General features: G+C 35.1%; 1 protein-coding gene across 2 annotated transcripts in view; it reads right to left on the bottom strand.

Annotated features, from left to right (window-relative positions):
* Window positions 1-15,876, bottom strand: part of HP1BP3 (heterochromatin protein 1, binding protein 3) — a 38,163-nt gene that overhangs the window by 8,617 nt on the left and 13,670 nt on the right. For both annotated transcript variants that reach the window (XM_006883570.1, XM_006883569.1), the window contains 6 exons: window positions 12,463-12,616; window positions 11,262-11,421; window positions 7,574-7,717; window positions 5,748-5,828; window positions 4,180-4,331; window positions 1,802-1,892 (listed from right to left, as the gene is read on the bottom strand). In XM_006883570.1, the coding sequence (XP_006883632.1) occupies window positions 1,802-1,892; window positions 4,180-4,331; window positions 5,748-5,828; window positions 7,574-7,717; window positions 11,262-11,421; window positions 12,463-12,616 (782 nt within the window). The remainder of the gene's footprint in view (window positions 1-1,801; window positions 1,893-4,179; window positions 4,332-5,747; window positions 5,829-7,573; window positions 7,718-11,261; window positions 11,422-12,462; window positions 12,617-15,876) is intronic.

Below are 15,876 nucleotides of genomic sequence, written 5' to 3'. Positions count from 1 at the left end.
CTTGGGAGGGTGGAGGGACAGCGCAGGAGGGGAAGACCCTCTATGAGATGGATTGATTCGGTGACTGGGGTAATCGGGATGGGTGTGTCAGAGGTGGTGCGGTTGGCGCAGGATAGAGCGGGGTTTAGAGCTGTTGTGCATAGGGTCGCTATGAGTCGGAAACGACTCGATGGCAGATAACAACAACAACAACATCAGGAACAAGTCAAGGCTACTGTGCTCTCATCTCTACTCAACAATATACTGGAGGTTCTATTCAGTGGAATCAGCAAGAAAATAAGATACAAGGTATCTAGATTGAAAAAGGAGACATAAGAATGATCTTGACTCACTGACAACATGATCCTACCAAGCAATCTATCAACTATTACTAGAACAATTGAATTCAGCTTAACAAAAAGATACACTCAAATGTACTCCTCCATATTAGCAACAAATAATCTGAAAACAAAAGCAATTTTATTCATACTAGTATGGAAAAGGAGTAAAATACTGTGGAATAATTTTGGTTAAAGAAATGCAAGATCTGTATGCTAAAAAACACAAATTGAGGAAAATGAAGAAACACTGAGTATGGTAACATTCAGACTGGAAAGTTGACACTGTTAAGACAGTGATTCTCTCAAATAGATTTACAGGTTCAATGGAATCTCTACCACAATCTGAGCTTGGCTGTTTGTACAAGCTAATGGGTAGGCAGTTACTGGGATTTACACGGAAGTTTACATGGACATATACTGAACTCGAAGCAGACAAACTATCCTGAAAATGAACAAACAACTTGAGTCAAAAAAGCAGAAACAGCCCAAATGTAATCCATTAGCTGGTTGACTGAGTAGTAAGTAAAATGTGTTATATCCATGCAATGACATATTATTTGTCAATGGAAAGAAATGAAGCACTAACACATGCAACATGGACAAAACACAAAACTGAAGTGAAAGAAACCAAACACCAAGATCATACATTCTATGTTCCATTTAAATGAACTGTGCAGAAAAGACAAATCTATGTATAAAGACTGCAGATCTTTATAAGCTGTCCTGGGAGAGGGGTGGGACAGGGAATGACTACATTTAAATGTAATAAAATTAGACTGGGATGATGACACTACAATTCTGTAATTTAACTGCAATCCTAGAGGTGCGTGGTTTGAATCCACCAGATGCTCTGCTGGAGAAGGAGGAATAATCTCCTCCTGTACCAGTCAGATCTGATTTGACGGTACACACACACACAAAAAGAATTTAAAAAAAATAATAAAAATTCTGTAATTTATTAAACATCACTAGATTTTTAACATAAAATAAGTGAATTTTACGGAATACAAATCCTATCTCAACAAAGCTGTTTAAGAAAATCTACCATGTGAGTTTTAGTGTAGTATATGAAGACTACTTACAGCTATTTAAAATATAGTTTTTCTAACAGTATTTTATCTGTGAAATGAGATTTTCTTCATATATGTCAACCAAAATATCTTAGAAAAGAGTCTACTTGTGTTCTGCTAAGCATTCTCTTGTTTTATGAAAAAATTTACAAAAATAGAATTGATGTCATCTATTAAAATTTTCATTTAAAAAAATTACTTTTCACATATGAAAAATGTTACTTATGTTAACATATAACAGATTCACTACTTATTACGTTAACTCAATAAATGTTTAAAATTTTCCTGTTTTACCTTTTAGTACTTAAATACTGACAAATACAGTTTACAAAATCACAAAATTTTTTTTTGTCCTCAATACATTTCTTAAGAGAAAAAAACAAAAAGTTTGACAAATTCATCATAACCAACCTGAAACGTTCCTGAAGCACCTTTGCCAGTTATTTGTTCTAGCTGGCCTCTCTCTACTGCCCTCTGCAGAGCATTCTTCAACAGCTGAGGTCTGAAGAGAAAAATAAAAATCAGAGATAAATATATCAGTGAAGGAACTATTTGAGAAATAGATCTAAGAGCTATTCTCAGATCTAAAGTTTTAACACTTTATTATGTAAAGTTAGCTGAATAAAATATAATTCCTTTAGAAAGACAATCTGTTGCTTTGAAAACAAAATAAAAGTTATTACATATAACTAAACGTTAGAGCACAAGCTTTTCATTCAAGGGGTTAGTCTATCCGGATGATAACTGAAAAACCAACAGTACAGGGAAGGCAAGAGAAGAACTAAAAAAGAGGACTGTGACATGAAAAACAGAAGGCAGAGTCAAACACAAAGCTGTATTTCTAGGCTGACAACAAAATACTTGAGGATAGGGACTAATTATAATTCTGAAATAAGTTATGTGCCACACCTCTCAGGAAATTACTAGTACCAAATGGGTAAAATATACTAATTTGAATAAACTGCATTACCCAGATGACACAAATTTGCTTAAAGAACTTGAAGCACTTACAGAAGATCAAAGACTATGGTCTTCAATATGGATTATACCCCAACATCAAGTTAATAAAAATCCTTACCACTGGCTCTACAGGCTACACTATGATAGACGGAAAAAAGACTGCAGTTGTCAATAATTTAACTTGGGTCCACAACCAACACCATGGAAATAGCAGTAAAGAAACCAAAAGACGTGTTCTGCATAGGGGGCTATGTATATAACATGCTGACTTCAAAACATCCATCAAATGTTAAATCTGCGTCTGAAAGAATGCCACTATAGTTGGAAGCTGAAGTCTGTATGATGTCACAGAAATAAAGGGAAGGGGGAGAGAATTCTAAGAAAAGGTCTTTTTTTAAAAAAAAAAAAAAAGAAAAGGTCTTTAGGCTCATTAGTATCATTGGACAGACAATCTATTATCCGGTTTCACCATAAGATAGTGATGGGAAATGTTTCACAAGACCAACAGTGAGAGAAGTTAAGCTGGAAGAAATATATTGTATTAGGTAAGTAGATGGGACTATAAGGAATAAAAGATTGAGAGAAAAAAAAATTAATGATTTCCAGTGGGTGACAAGTAAATGTTAAGGGAGATAAAAAGCAAAATCAAAATGTGTTCCCTGTAATGCCCCATATAATGCATTTCTGATCCAGTTCCCTGCGCTCCTATCACTATTATACAAAGGGGCACATTCATTCCCGGATTTATTACAATTCTCTGATTTATTACAAAATAACAAAAATTTTTAAAAGGTGGAAAAAAACCAACAAAAACACAAACGGGCACATTCACTATATAATAAACATGGAAAGATCAAGATAATGTAACAAATTTCAGATTTTCCGTTGCTAGGATCTCCTTTACTTCAGCATTATTCTTTCTCTTAGGCATTTTGAATACAATAAAGTACTTTTTGGAAAATGTGGTTTCTGAGTTGACAACTGAGCAACTCTAATTATATTCTTCAGTAGCACTAGTAAATACCAATACTAAACTATATTAGAACATGGCATTCCATAGAATTTCCTCCCTCACATAAAGTGAATGAAATACAATTTTCCAACGTCTTAAATGAAGATCTTTAAAAAAATATTAAAAAATTAATCTGTTAATTACAAATTAAAAAATTATCAAGTCAGTATGAATCCACAACTGAGTCTATGTGCTATTCTAAATCATGAATCATGATGTTTTAAACACGAATTTTTACAAATCAATTACATTACATTTACATTACATTATTAAATCATTTACTTTAAAGATGAAGGTATTAAACTATTGTTATGCAGTTGCTGTTGTTGTAGGTACCATCGAGCTAAGACTCATAACAACCCTATGAACAATAGACCTGAACCTTGCCCTATCCAGTGCCACTCTTACAATCGCTCACATGCTCCAGCCCATTGTTACAATCACTATGTTATAGAAACTTGAATTTTTTTTTTTTAATGTTCTCAGCTGTAAGTCTGAATAAAAATTCATTGAGCACTTGGGAAGAAGAGTTCAGTAATTATTCTTGCAGCATCTAACAAAAACGAGGTGCAACTTTATCAGGGTCTTTTAAGAGAGTATGTGGTTTGAGCTTCAAAATGAACTACATATGGAGATATAAGAAGGAAAATAATAGGACAAAAGAAATATATTTTATTTCTAGCTCAGTTAAAAGTAACACCTCCTAAATATTTCATCTTTCCTTCTTCTCTTGAAAAAACAGCAAAGGGAAGAATACTTCTTCAAGTCTAGTAAACAAAAATCTGTGCATTTTAAAATCCAAGCAAATGGCTCCTACCTGATGTCCACTCTAAGTTTAGGATAATACTGAGACACGTATTTTCTGATCAGACTGTAAGAAGCTTCTTTAGGTTCACAAAGACGAGTAAAGGCCAGTGGGAGAATATCCTCCAATTTCACTTGTGGTTCTGGATCCACTGCAGAAGTCTTCTGAAATATAATAAAATATTGTCATTATTACAAAACAATGTTTTCTATGTTCAACAACTCAAAGACTTTACTACAAGTTCATATTTCAAATTAAGAAAGCCTCCACTTCATTTCTCTTTGCTTAAGACTCAATACTCAGTAGATTGCTTACAGAAAATCATCACTTCTTTGCACACATCCAAACAAATCATAGTGGTATATCATTGCTTTCATAAATTCTATGAGCTAAAATCTTCAAAGAGTTAAAAGTGACACGATCTACTTGTAAAGGAAGAAGCTGCACTGCAATCCCAAAGGGTTTGAATCCATCAGATGCTCTGCTGGAGAAGGAGGGGTAATCTCCTTTTGTATCAGCTGGATCTGATTCAATGGTACACACACACACACACACACACACATTTAAAAACTAAGAACAAAGAGAAACGTTGTAACAAAACCCAATGTACAAAAATGAATTTTCAAAGTTCTATGGAAAAAAGTGTAAAAATCTTCAGTTGTTAAAGCTGTAAAAGAATATTAATGATTTTAATTGCGGACCTAAATGAAATACTAAATATTTCATAGTATTAACACAGATACATCATACAAAGAAAACCAAAAAAACAGAACAAACCAAACCAAAAACTCACCAATCTACTCTCAGTAAAGGATTAGGGTAAAGTACTTGATGAAAATATTTTTTTTGGGGGGGGGGGATGTGCAAAAATTAATAAATGGAAATAGAAGTTTTCTGTAAACTTTTGTTAAAATATCAATGAAAAGGGAGCTCTGGTGGCCTAGTGGCAAGAAGCTGCACTGCAATTCCAGAGGTGCGCAGTTCGAGTCCACCAGATAGATGCTCTGCTGGAGGAGGGACTCCTCCTGTACCAGTCAGATCTGATTTGATGGTACACACACACACACATAATAAAATTTAAAAAAGAAAAAAATCTTTTAAAAAGTGAAAATATACTTGCAAGCTTCCTCTAGATTAAAAATATTTTCCATAAAGTAGTGTAGTTCATACACCAAACCAAAACCCTGCTGCCATCAAGTTGATTCTAATTTATGGCGATTCCATGTGTTTAGGGTTTAACAGTTGTGATCTTTCAGAAGTAGATTACCACGCCTTTCTTCAGTGCTGGATGAGTTCAAACTGCCAGCTCCTTGGTTAGCAGCCAAAGGTATAACCGTTTGTGCCATTCCTGGACTCCCATACTTCACCATTAGGTAGGTGATAACTATATTATTTTATAACCTTTCCAGGTTGTTTCTTTCTTCTATAAAATAGAAGTTAGTCATACTCTAGGAAAATGTCACTTGGTACAGGATCTGAAAGATACCTACCATTAATAAAAGTTGCTTTTTTTGTTCAGTAGTAATAATGGTTTATCAACAGCATTAGAGTACTCAAGTGAACTATACCAGTCATCTCACCTTTCTGTTTCTTGATTTCTGGGATGTTTTCCTTGATTTCTGAACCACAACAAAACTGCCAGAAGCACCTTTTCCTTTCACCTAAAATTAACATTTTAATTAATAAATCAGTATTTTCCTTTTAAACTATTATGGTGTATTTTAAACTTTACACCAGACTAACAAGACTGTAGATAATGATAATGCAAGATATGACATATTATTTAACTCTTCAGAGATAAAAGAACAGTGAACAGAAGTTAAAAGACTTGAGACCAAACTCTGAATAGAAGTTAAAGACTTGAAATAATCAAACTCTTTCTTGTACTAACTATTCAATTCTAGACAACTCAGTTAATTTTCTGTGGTTTTTGCTTCCTCATCTACAAAACGGAAGAAGAATGCTATTGTGATACCAGGTTAAATAATCTTCTGACAAGTGCTAACAAAAAATGTCTATGGAATGAACACCATCTTTTAGGGAAACTGAAAAGTCTTCAGTTTTGGAGGAAACCTAGCCTCTTGGCAAAAGTTTAGAGCCCACTTGGTCTTAGGCTACCTGTTTTCCAATATTAGGTAAGAGTTGCAGACTAGTAATTTTCTAGTCACTGCATATAAGGCTTTGTGTCAGTCCTAATGAGCATTTCTGTAATTTACAAAATACTTTCAAAGATCATTAAAGTGGATTTAAAGATCCTCCACACCTTAGCTTTACCTATACTGCTAACAAATGAAGCCACTCAAAATCAAACCGAGAGTCAGTCCTGTAAGAGTGGGTTTCAAGAGAGAAACCAAAAAGTTAGTCCATAAGCAATGCTGTGACCATACAATGACACTGGATGGGACTGTGGCTCTAATAATTACATTGGCTAAGTAATACTTTGTAGTAAACAAATGTCATTTTACAGACTGATGATAAAAATGACAAGAAAGATAAATAGGTAACTTCTGTTCATACTGTAGAAAGAGAGAATTAAAAATTTCTTCAATAGCTTAAAATAGTTCAATAACAACGAAAGAAACCATAATACTTGAACAAACAAGAGCAAAAAAAGAACAAGTCTTAGTGGAAGTGCAATCAAGGTGCTCCTTAGAGGAAAGGATGATGAAACTTTGTCTCACATACTTTTACATCTGGTGCCAAGAGAGAACAGTCCTTGGAAAAATACATCATGCTTGGAAAAGTGGAGGATCAGACAAAAAGGAAGACCCTCAACAAGAAGACTGACAGAGTGATTAAACAAGAGGGCAGGACAGCTCTAAGTTTTTGATTCTAACAAACGCCGTGCCACATTATGCAAAGTAGCACAGATTCATGCCTGCTGTCAATATGAATTAGTCTCAATTCATTTGCTGATACTCATAACATGCAATGATAATGTAATATAAAAAGAGGTTAGCCTATTTCCAAAGCTAATTTAGAACGGTACTAAGTCAAATCATGGAACTCAGGCTTTAATACTAACAAATACAACAAAATCAATGATCATTTTTGCTTACAGTAGGAGAGTCCTTAGCCCTGCCTTCTCATCTTCAGTACTGTATGCTCTCAAAATACAAATAGCCCTTAATAAAGAATTCAACTGAAAGTGTAAGCTGGAAAAATTTACACTAGCCTGTCGTTTTGACTCTATACAAAAGTAGGCAATTATTTAAAAAAACGTAGTTACTTATAAAGGCAACTGGTATGAATGTTTTAGAAACCTATTCACAGACAATAAATCAGAGTCAGTTTAAGCATTTTATCAACACTTTTTAGAAAAACAAACAAAAAACCTTGCCTTTTACTAAATATAGTTATACATAATGAAGCAATCTTATAATTACAGTGAACAATCATTTGATACCTGTTTGATCACACCTCTGTTTAATTCTCTTTTCAGTGCTTGTTTAAGGAGATAGCCCCTTCTCTCCAGTTCCAGAGAAGGGTATTTATGGATGATGTATTTTCGAATAGCAACCACAGATGCACCACTCTTCTGGAAGCATGCCTAGAAAATAAATTTATCAAACAATCATTACTTTAAACTACCTGTTTTTAACTGCATCTATTTTGAAAAATTACTTTGAAAGGGTACTTGCTAACTGGTGATTAAAATGATAAGACTAAACAATAGTTCAGGTAATTCATTTCATATGAAGAAATAAAATGTTGTGTGCCGTCGAGTCGGAACCGACCCATAGCTGACCCTCCAGTGGGTTTTCAGAAGCAGTAAATCACATGGGAGGAGACTGCCCATCCTTCTCCCATGGAGCAGCTGGTGGATTTGAACAGCGTGCCTTTGGGATTGCAGTGAAACTTCTTACCACTAGGCCACCAGAGCTCCCTATGGAGAAATAGAGAATTACTAATATTTCTGGAATAACTTAAAATAGTTAAAAACAACTGAAGAAACTGTACACTACATGAATTACATTCTGTGAAGAAGTGGTTTAAATGTTCATCTGCCAACCAAAAGCTTGTCAGCTCAAATGTTCCATTAACTGTGAAGTAATTAATGTTCTACTCAGTTCTATAGACTGTTAACAGTTGAGTCAAAAAGTTTCAGCTTCATTTTCTTCTCCCTATGTCCACTCTACTTACTCCCTTTGATTAATGCCTACAGAAGACTTCAGCAGTTCACTCACACTATAAGATAGCAAATGCCTGCTTTTTTCAAATGGTGTAAATTTTGAAGCAGTTAGTAGCACCTGATATTTACTTATATTACAGTCCATGGATTTCCATTTTTATGGTGACATAGTCTAAAGGGAGTTGCAATGCTAACCCAAAGGTTGCACCTCTCTGGTGGTTCATATCTACCAACAGCTCTGAGGGAGAAAGATGAGCTATCTCTTCCTATGTGATTTACAATTCCAGGAACCTGCTAGAGGGTCAGCTATGAGTCAGTTCCAACTCCAAGGCAACAAAAAAGAGACTACCAAAACTGAGTGTAGCATCAATTCACTCTCATGAAATGTAACTTTATATAGCTTAACCATAAAGAAAAAGAATTTGCACGTAGGTGGGCCAGCCAAAACAGGCTGTATTACATAAAAGTGTTAATATTGACCAATGAATTTAAGTAAATGTCTCTGAACTATTGCAATTAATGGAATGTACTCCTAATCCTGCAAGAAAAAAAAAAAGTGAAGAAAGCCTAGCAGAACTCTCCAAAGGTTGAAATAAATACACCCTTGTCCCAACTAAAAATGTGATGGAAGCAAACTAGTAAGATTCCCATATGATTAAAAATATGATTCTAAGAGATCCAAAATAAAAACTTGTCATGCTATATGGAATATACACATTTTATATAGCTATTAGTTGGACATACATACACAATCATAATACACCATTATTTAAGTCTCACATACTGTTTTAACATTTAAAAAATTTTAGTTCCTTCTCTGTGTTCCTTCAAACTTAAACACCATAATTAGAAAGTGAAATCCCTGAAAAAAGGCATCAAAATAGAAATTTCACTATCGTTAAGCTATCCAGACTGAAAGTTTTCTTCAAATGCATGAGAGGTTTAAGAAGTCTTAATAGAGAGAAAAGCATCTTCTAAAGGTAAATCCTTTTCAAGTATATGAGGTCAGTACTGACTTGGTGCATTCTGCAAATGACAGTGAGGCTGAATGCTCTTTCCTATATACACCACACTTGGTTAATGATGTGAATCCCTCTCTCTCCAATCTTGACTCAGCTTCTAATGACAGGGCCCTGAGAATGTTTGAGTCAGTGTCCTACTTTTAGTCTTATTTTTTGACCAATAGGAACAAATAGGCAAACAGAAAGGAAAAAAAGCACTCAATAAAGACATGTTCAGATTAAGAGTTTAATAAATTAAAGCAAACCAGTTGTCTCTGATGTTCACACAAGCTATCTGAAGTCTGAAAAGATTAAAGTCATAAATAAGCAAGAAAAATATCTGAAGGTATTTTAGAAGCAAAATGGTAAAGCAAGTGGAAACTATAACCAGTAACTAGATAATCAGCTTGAAAAATATACATTCTTTTTTTAAAACAATTTTTTCTCCAAGATTATTTACCCTGAGTTTCAATTAAGAATTTGTAAAAGTATAAGTAATTAAGTACATAGCAATCAAGGTATCAGGAGATGTACTACATTGGAAAAATCTGCCATCAAGGACCTCTCCAAATTTTGAGAAGCAATGATGTCAGTTTGCAGACTAAGATGCGTCTGGTCTTTTCAATCACTTGCTACGCATCTAAGAGCTGGACAATGAATAAGAAGGACAGTAGAATTACTGATGTCTTTGAGCTGTGGTGTTGGAGAAAAGAACTGACTATCCCACGGACTGCCAAAAGAACTGGATATGTCCTAGAGAAAGTATAGCCATATGTGCTCCTTGGAGGCAGAAATGATAAAACATATTTGGCTATGGTGCTAGGAAAGGCTATTCCTTGGAGAGGGAGGGACATCATCGTAAGAAAGGTCGAGGGAAAAGAGAGAAAGAGAGGAAGAGTCTCAACCATATGATTTGACACAGTGACTACAGCAATGGGCTCAAGTATGTCAGAGACTGTGAGGATGGCACTAAATAGGACAAGGTTCAGATTTGTTGTTCAAAGGGTGACTATGACTCATACTTGCCCTGATGGCACCTAACAATAACAATACACAGTGTTGCCTGGCATAAAAAGTATTCACTTTTTTGTTAAAGAAATTTAACATTTTCAAATTTCAAATAAAAATCATACTTGTACAGTAACTCACTGCCATAAGTTGGTTCCTAATCTATCAGAGCAAAACTACCCTATCCAGTTTCCAAGAGTGTACATCTTCATGAGCTCTGGTGGTGGAGTCCATAGAGAGGTGCACTGCAGGCTGAAACGCCAGATCTCTAGCAGTTTGAAATCACAGTGGCTTCTTGGGAGAAAGACAGGCAGCCTTTTTCTGTGCAGCCCCAAAAAACTCACTGGAGGGTCAGCTATGAGTCAGTTCTGAATCGATGGCAATGGGGATAAACGTTCACAAAGCAAGCTGCAACATCTTTTTCTTCCAGAGGGACTGGTAGGTTTGAACAAGTGACTTTTCAGTTTAAGGGTGAGTTCTTAGCCATTGTGCCATCATGGCTCCACATAACTATTGTTTGATGTTATCAAGTCGACAATGACTCACAGTGACCCTATGAGCAACAGATCTGAATCTTCTATCCTGTGCCACTCTAATGATCTTTGTTATGTTCAAGGCTAATATTAATGGCCTTTATTATATATTCTGTATATATTCTGTTTGTCTATAGCTTACTGGATTTACAGAAATATACACATAAAGTTATAGTTAATTCCTGGTAGGGTATATGAATTTAAAAAAAAAAAGCACAAAAAAACACAACCCACTAAAAAACGTAGTCCTTACCAAATAGTCTATTATAAAAATAAAACCTGGCAAAGACATTTTTCTATTTAAGTCTCTTTTTAGGAAGTAGAGCATAATTTCTGATGCCTTGATAGTATACCATTTTTAAAATAAGCAAAAGAGTAACAAAGTACATCTAAGATGAAAGGCTTGAAAGGAAAACTTGCCTTAATGGCCTCAGTTAAGATTGCATCCATCTTGGGACGTGGGGAAGAAGCCATTGGTGCTTGTTTCTGGGCCCTGGCAAGCTGGCTGGCAGAAAGTGTAGCCCAAGAAGGGATTGTTTTTTTAACTTTCTTCTCCTTTTCTTTAGACTGTTCTTTCTCACTTGAAAGCAAAGAATTATTATGTAAGATAAACTATACAGAAAGAATTTACACAGTAAGAAGGAGGAAAACTATCAGGGAAGGTATAAAAATCAACGTTTTAATTCAGGTAATATTAAAGTAAGTGAAATATGTACAATAAACATTAACAAAACACTTGTTGGGTTTTTTTTTATAAAAAAAGAGTTAATACGTGAACCAAAATGTTATTTGTTTTCGGTACAGAAGAGGCACTTTACTTCTTTAACACTGGTCAGCACAAGTACACATTAAAAGAAAATGTTAAAATGCAGTAACCACTACAACAGAGGCAACTCAGTAAGGAAAGAATTCAAGGTCTAAGTCTGAAAGGCTAGGTTTTAGTTTCGGCTCCAGTATTTGCTGGCTACATGATCTTAGTGAAGGACTTATAGTCTTCTCAGCCTGTAAAACAGTAATATAATACCAACTATCTTCTAAGACAGTTAATTATGAGATTATGTGTATGAAATAGCTTGCTTATTCTTACTATTACTTTTTCTAGACAATAACAGTATCATCAAGATGAAACGCCTTATAACTCTTAAAATTAAAGGCTTATTATTTTTTCTAACATAAACACACAAAGACAATTCACCCTGGCAGATGGGTAGGAGGAACAGAATGGTGAAGTGTCTCCAGTCATATTTTCATAATCATGTTCCCTTTATTTCTTTTGTCAGTGGTTAACTTATTAAGCATCCTTACATTTTAAACACACACACACAAAAATAGTACATAGCCAGAAAGAATGATTTTTAGACTATTCAAACCACTGTTCTGCTAACCATTTTAAATTCTAAAAGGAGCTCTGATGGCTAAATGGTAAGGATTTAAGCTATTAACCCAAAGGTAAGCAGCTCAAACCCTCCAGGTTCTCTGTGGGAGAATGATAGGCAATCTCCTCATAAGCAATTTACAGTTTCTGAAAATCCACTGGATGGTCAGTTAGGAGTTCATTTTGACTTGACAGCACACAACAATAGGCTTTAATTATAAATAACAAGAAGGTATAATTTCTTACTCCTTTTTTGCTTCCTCAGAAGACTTGTTTTCTTCTTTCTCTTCATTTTCAGGTTCTCCTTTTGGCTGCTCTGTCTCACTAGACGTAGCAGGTGGAGTTTCATTCTCTTGCTCTTCTACAGTGGAAGCAGATTCCTCAGAACTTATGTCTGGTTCTAAAAATCAAAGAGAACAAAACTAAATTAAGTACATATAAAGAATCAAAGTTAATACAAAGGTAAAAGTTTATCTGATCAGTCTCAATTAAAAGATCAATTCTGAAATGAACAATAAATAACTCTAAATGCTGTTTTCTTCCATTCTTTACCATTTAAATTTCCTAATCCAAATGGCTGTTTATCCAAATTACTATCTAAGAAGACTGACTCACTTTACTTTAAATATCCCTATTGTTCTACTCTGAAATATTAGCAATAAGATTACTAATTAAAACACTAGATACTGTATAATTTAACAAGAAAAATCTTGAAAATAAAGGGAAATAAGCATTAAGTTTTCAAGTGGATTGGATCGGACTACAGTAAGAAAGGAGAAGAGCTGTAAATTTTCAGTTGTTTGTCCATGCCCTTTTCCCATCACCATGACTCTTTGAGCAGCTATAATAAAAGTATAAACAGAGACTTCAAAGAAAAGGATGCTAGCAGCAAAACTTAGGTTAAAAACAGTAGCAAAAAAAGGTATATCCTTGCAAGGTTTAGTCATTAAAATCATAGGAATTACTCAAATAATGACCAATAGAAAATCTTAAAATGTCAAATTCTTTTTGTAACATAACCATATAAATACAATTATAACAGAATTTCTAATGTTTCAAGGCAAAAATTCTAAATAAAAAATTTCAGAACGGCCACTTACCACTTTCAAGTCCCTTTCTGGATTAAGTTCTTCAACCACATGTTAAATCTAAAGTCCACCAATTAATCATGAAAAAAAAAAAAAAATAAAATAAAATCTAAAGTCCTCCCAATAACTCTTGAGCCAAAACGGAAGTTTCTAAATCAGAAACATCTGGATTCAACATCGATCTTTCTAATTTTCTATCTAGATGATCTTAGAGATAATCTAGATGATGTTTGACATCTCAAAGTCTCAGTATCCTTACCTCACAGATAATTATGAGCATTATACAAAATGCACCTGCTTTGAGTGATTCTTGTTCCTCTAGGGCTTCTTCTGTTCACTGTAGATCTATTTCCCATATGTTTATGATTGTAAAGTATTAAGGCTAGAATTTCATTATTATAATGGCATCTGGGAATACAGATAATAACTGCATTTAGGTTTTCTACAGTAAGAAATATTTTGTATCATGGTGTATCTCTTTTACTGTTTTCCCACCCAACAGTTTGACATTTGACTCTTAATTGGTCACATGGATAAGATTTACTAAGTCCATGCTTATTTATTCAGAAAGCTGGACAATGACTAGGAATGACAGGAGAACTGATGCCTTTGAGCTGTGGTGCTAGAGAAGAGTATTGAATATACCATGGACTGCTAAGAAAACAAACAAGCTCATCCTAGAGAGGGTGAAGCCAGGCTACTCCTTGGAGACAAGGATTCTGAAGCTTCGTCTGGACATACTTTGGACATGTTGCAGGGTCAGTCCCTGGAGAGGGACGTCATGCTTGGTAAGGTGGAGGGACAGTGCAAGAGAGGAAGACCCTTGATGAGCTGGATTGATTAAGTGACTGGGGTATTATGGGTAGGTGCATCAAAGACAGTAAGATTGGCATAGGATAGAGTAGGGTTTAGGGCTGTTGTACATGGGGTCGCTATGAGTCACAGGCAACTTAACAGTACATAACAAACACCACCACCACCACCCTAAAAAGGAGGAAAAGCTTAGAACCATTTACTGGTCTTCACTGTAAAGTCCTCTAGTTCTCACCAGCTCATAGCTGACCCACTAGCAGGCTTTCAGGAGGCTGAAAATCACTAAGAGGAGGTTGCCTATCTTTCTCCCTCAGGGACACTGGTGGATATGAACTGCCTTTGGGTTAGCACTGCAACTTATGGTCTATGCCACCAAGAGCCCCTGCTGTAATAGCAAAGCTGTAATTTCTTTTTCTCTCCTCTAGAGTTTATGGCTTGATAAAAGATTTATTCACTCAACAGATTTAATCTATACACAGTACAAGTATACAAGACACTGTTTTTAATTCATTAAACTACTTCCTTTGCATGAAACTCAGGATTTTAAAATGAGCAAAATGTAATTATTTCCGTATGTGAAATACTAGAATACATTTATCATTTTGGTAAGGTTAGTTTTTATAATGTACTTACAATTTTTATCAATTTAAAGAGATTGTAATATACTATAATCCCTTAAACAATTAGTAGGATAGAAAGAAGATTGGCAAAGTGGCTTACTGTTCTTCTGGGTTGTACAGTCTTTAACTCTATGTTCTTGATTGATTTTTCTAACACCTTATACGTGAACACATTTTCTGTACTCTAGCATATATTCAGAAAATCCGTATTATTTGCAATTAGCAGCATTACCTTACTGTTAAACATAGATTATGATGAGCCATTAAACGGCTTATCCCAGGGCTGGACTAAGATAAGAAATTTTCAACTCAACCGGGAACTATTTTTTATTTATGTCAGCTCGCATGTTTCCTATTGCCACTGGCATGGTGGCCTCAATTGAGTACTTCGTTGAAAAATTTTAAAACAAAACGCAGCTTTTCGTTCTTTCGGCACCACCATGGCAGTCGGCAAGAACAAGCGCCTTACAAAAGGTGGCAAAAAAGGAGCCAAGAAGAAAGTGGCTGATCCATTTTCTAAGAAAGATTGGTATGATGTAAAGGTGCCAGCAATGTTCAATATAAGAAATATTGGGAAGACATTAGTCACAAGGACTTAAAGAACCAAAATTGCATATGATGGACTTAAGGGTTGTGTTTTTGAAGTGAGCCTTGCTAATTTGCAAAATGACGAAGTTGCATTTAGAAAATTCAAGCTAATTACTGAGGACTTCAAGGCAAAAACTGCCTCACCAACTTCCATGGCATGGATCTTACCAGGGACAAAATGTGCTCCATGGTCAAACAATGGCAGACCATGATAGAAGCACATGTTGATGTCAAAACCACTGATGGTTATTTGCTCCGTCTATTTTGTGTTGGTTTTACAAAAAAACGCAACAATCAAATTCGGAAGATATCTTATGCTCAGCACCAACAGGTCCGCCAAATCCGGAAGAAAATGATGGAAATCATGACCCGAGAGGTGCAGACAAATGACCTAAAGAAGTGGTCAATAAATTGATTCCAGACAGCACTGGAAAAGAAAAGGCTTGCCAGTCTATTTATCCTCTCCATGATGTATTTGTTGTTGTTATGTGCCATCGAGTCGTCTCCGACTCATAGCGACCCTATGCACAACAGCTCTAAACCCTGCTCTA

Source organism: Elephantulus edwardii, unplaced genomic scaffold (assembly GCF_000299155.1).
Source record: "Elephantulus edwardii isolate Elephantulus edwardi_28Jun2011 unplaced genomic scaffold, EleEdw1.0 scaffold00028, whole genome shotgun sequence".
NCBI classification, from domain to species: Eukaryota; Metazoa; Chordata; class Mammalia; order Macroscelidea; family Macroscelididae; genus Elephantulus; species Elephantulus edwardii.
Note: the sequence above shows the minus strand (reverse complement) of the source record. Positions and strands in the feature narration are given on the sequence as shown.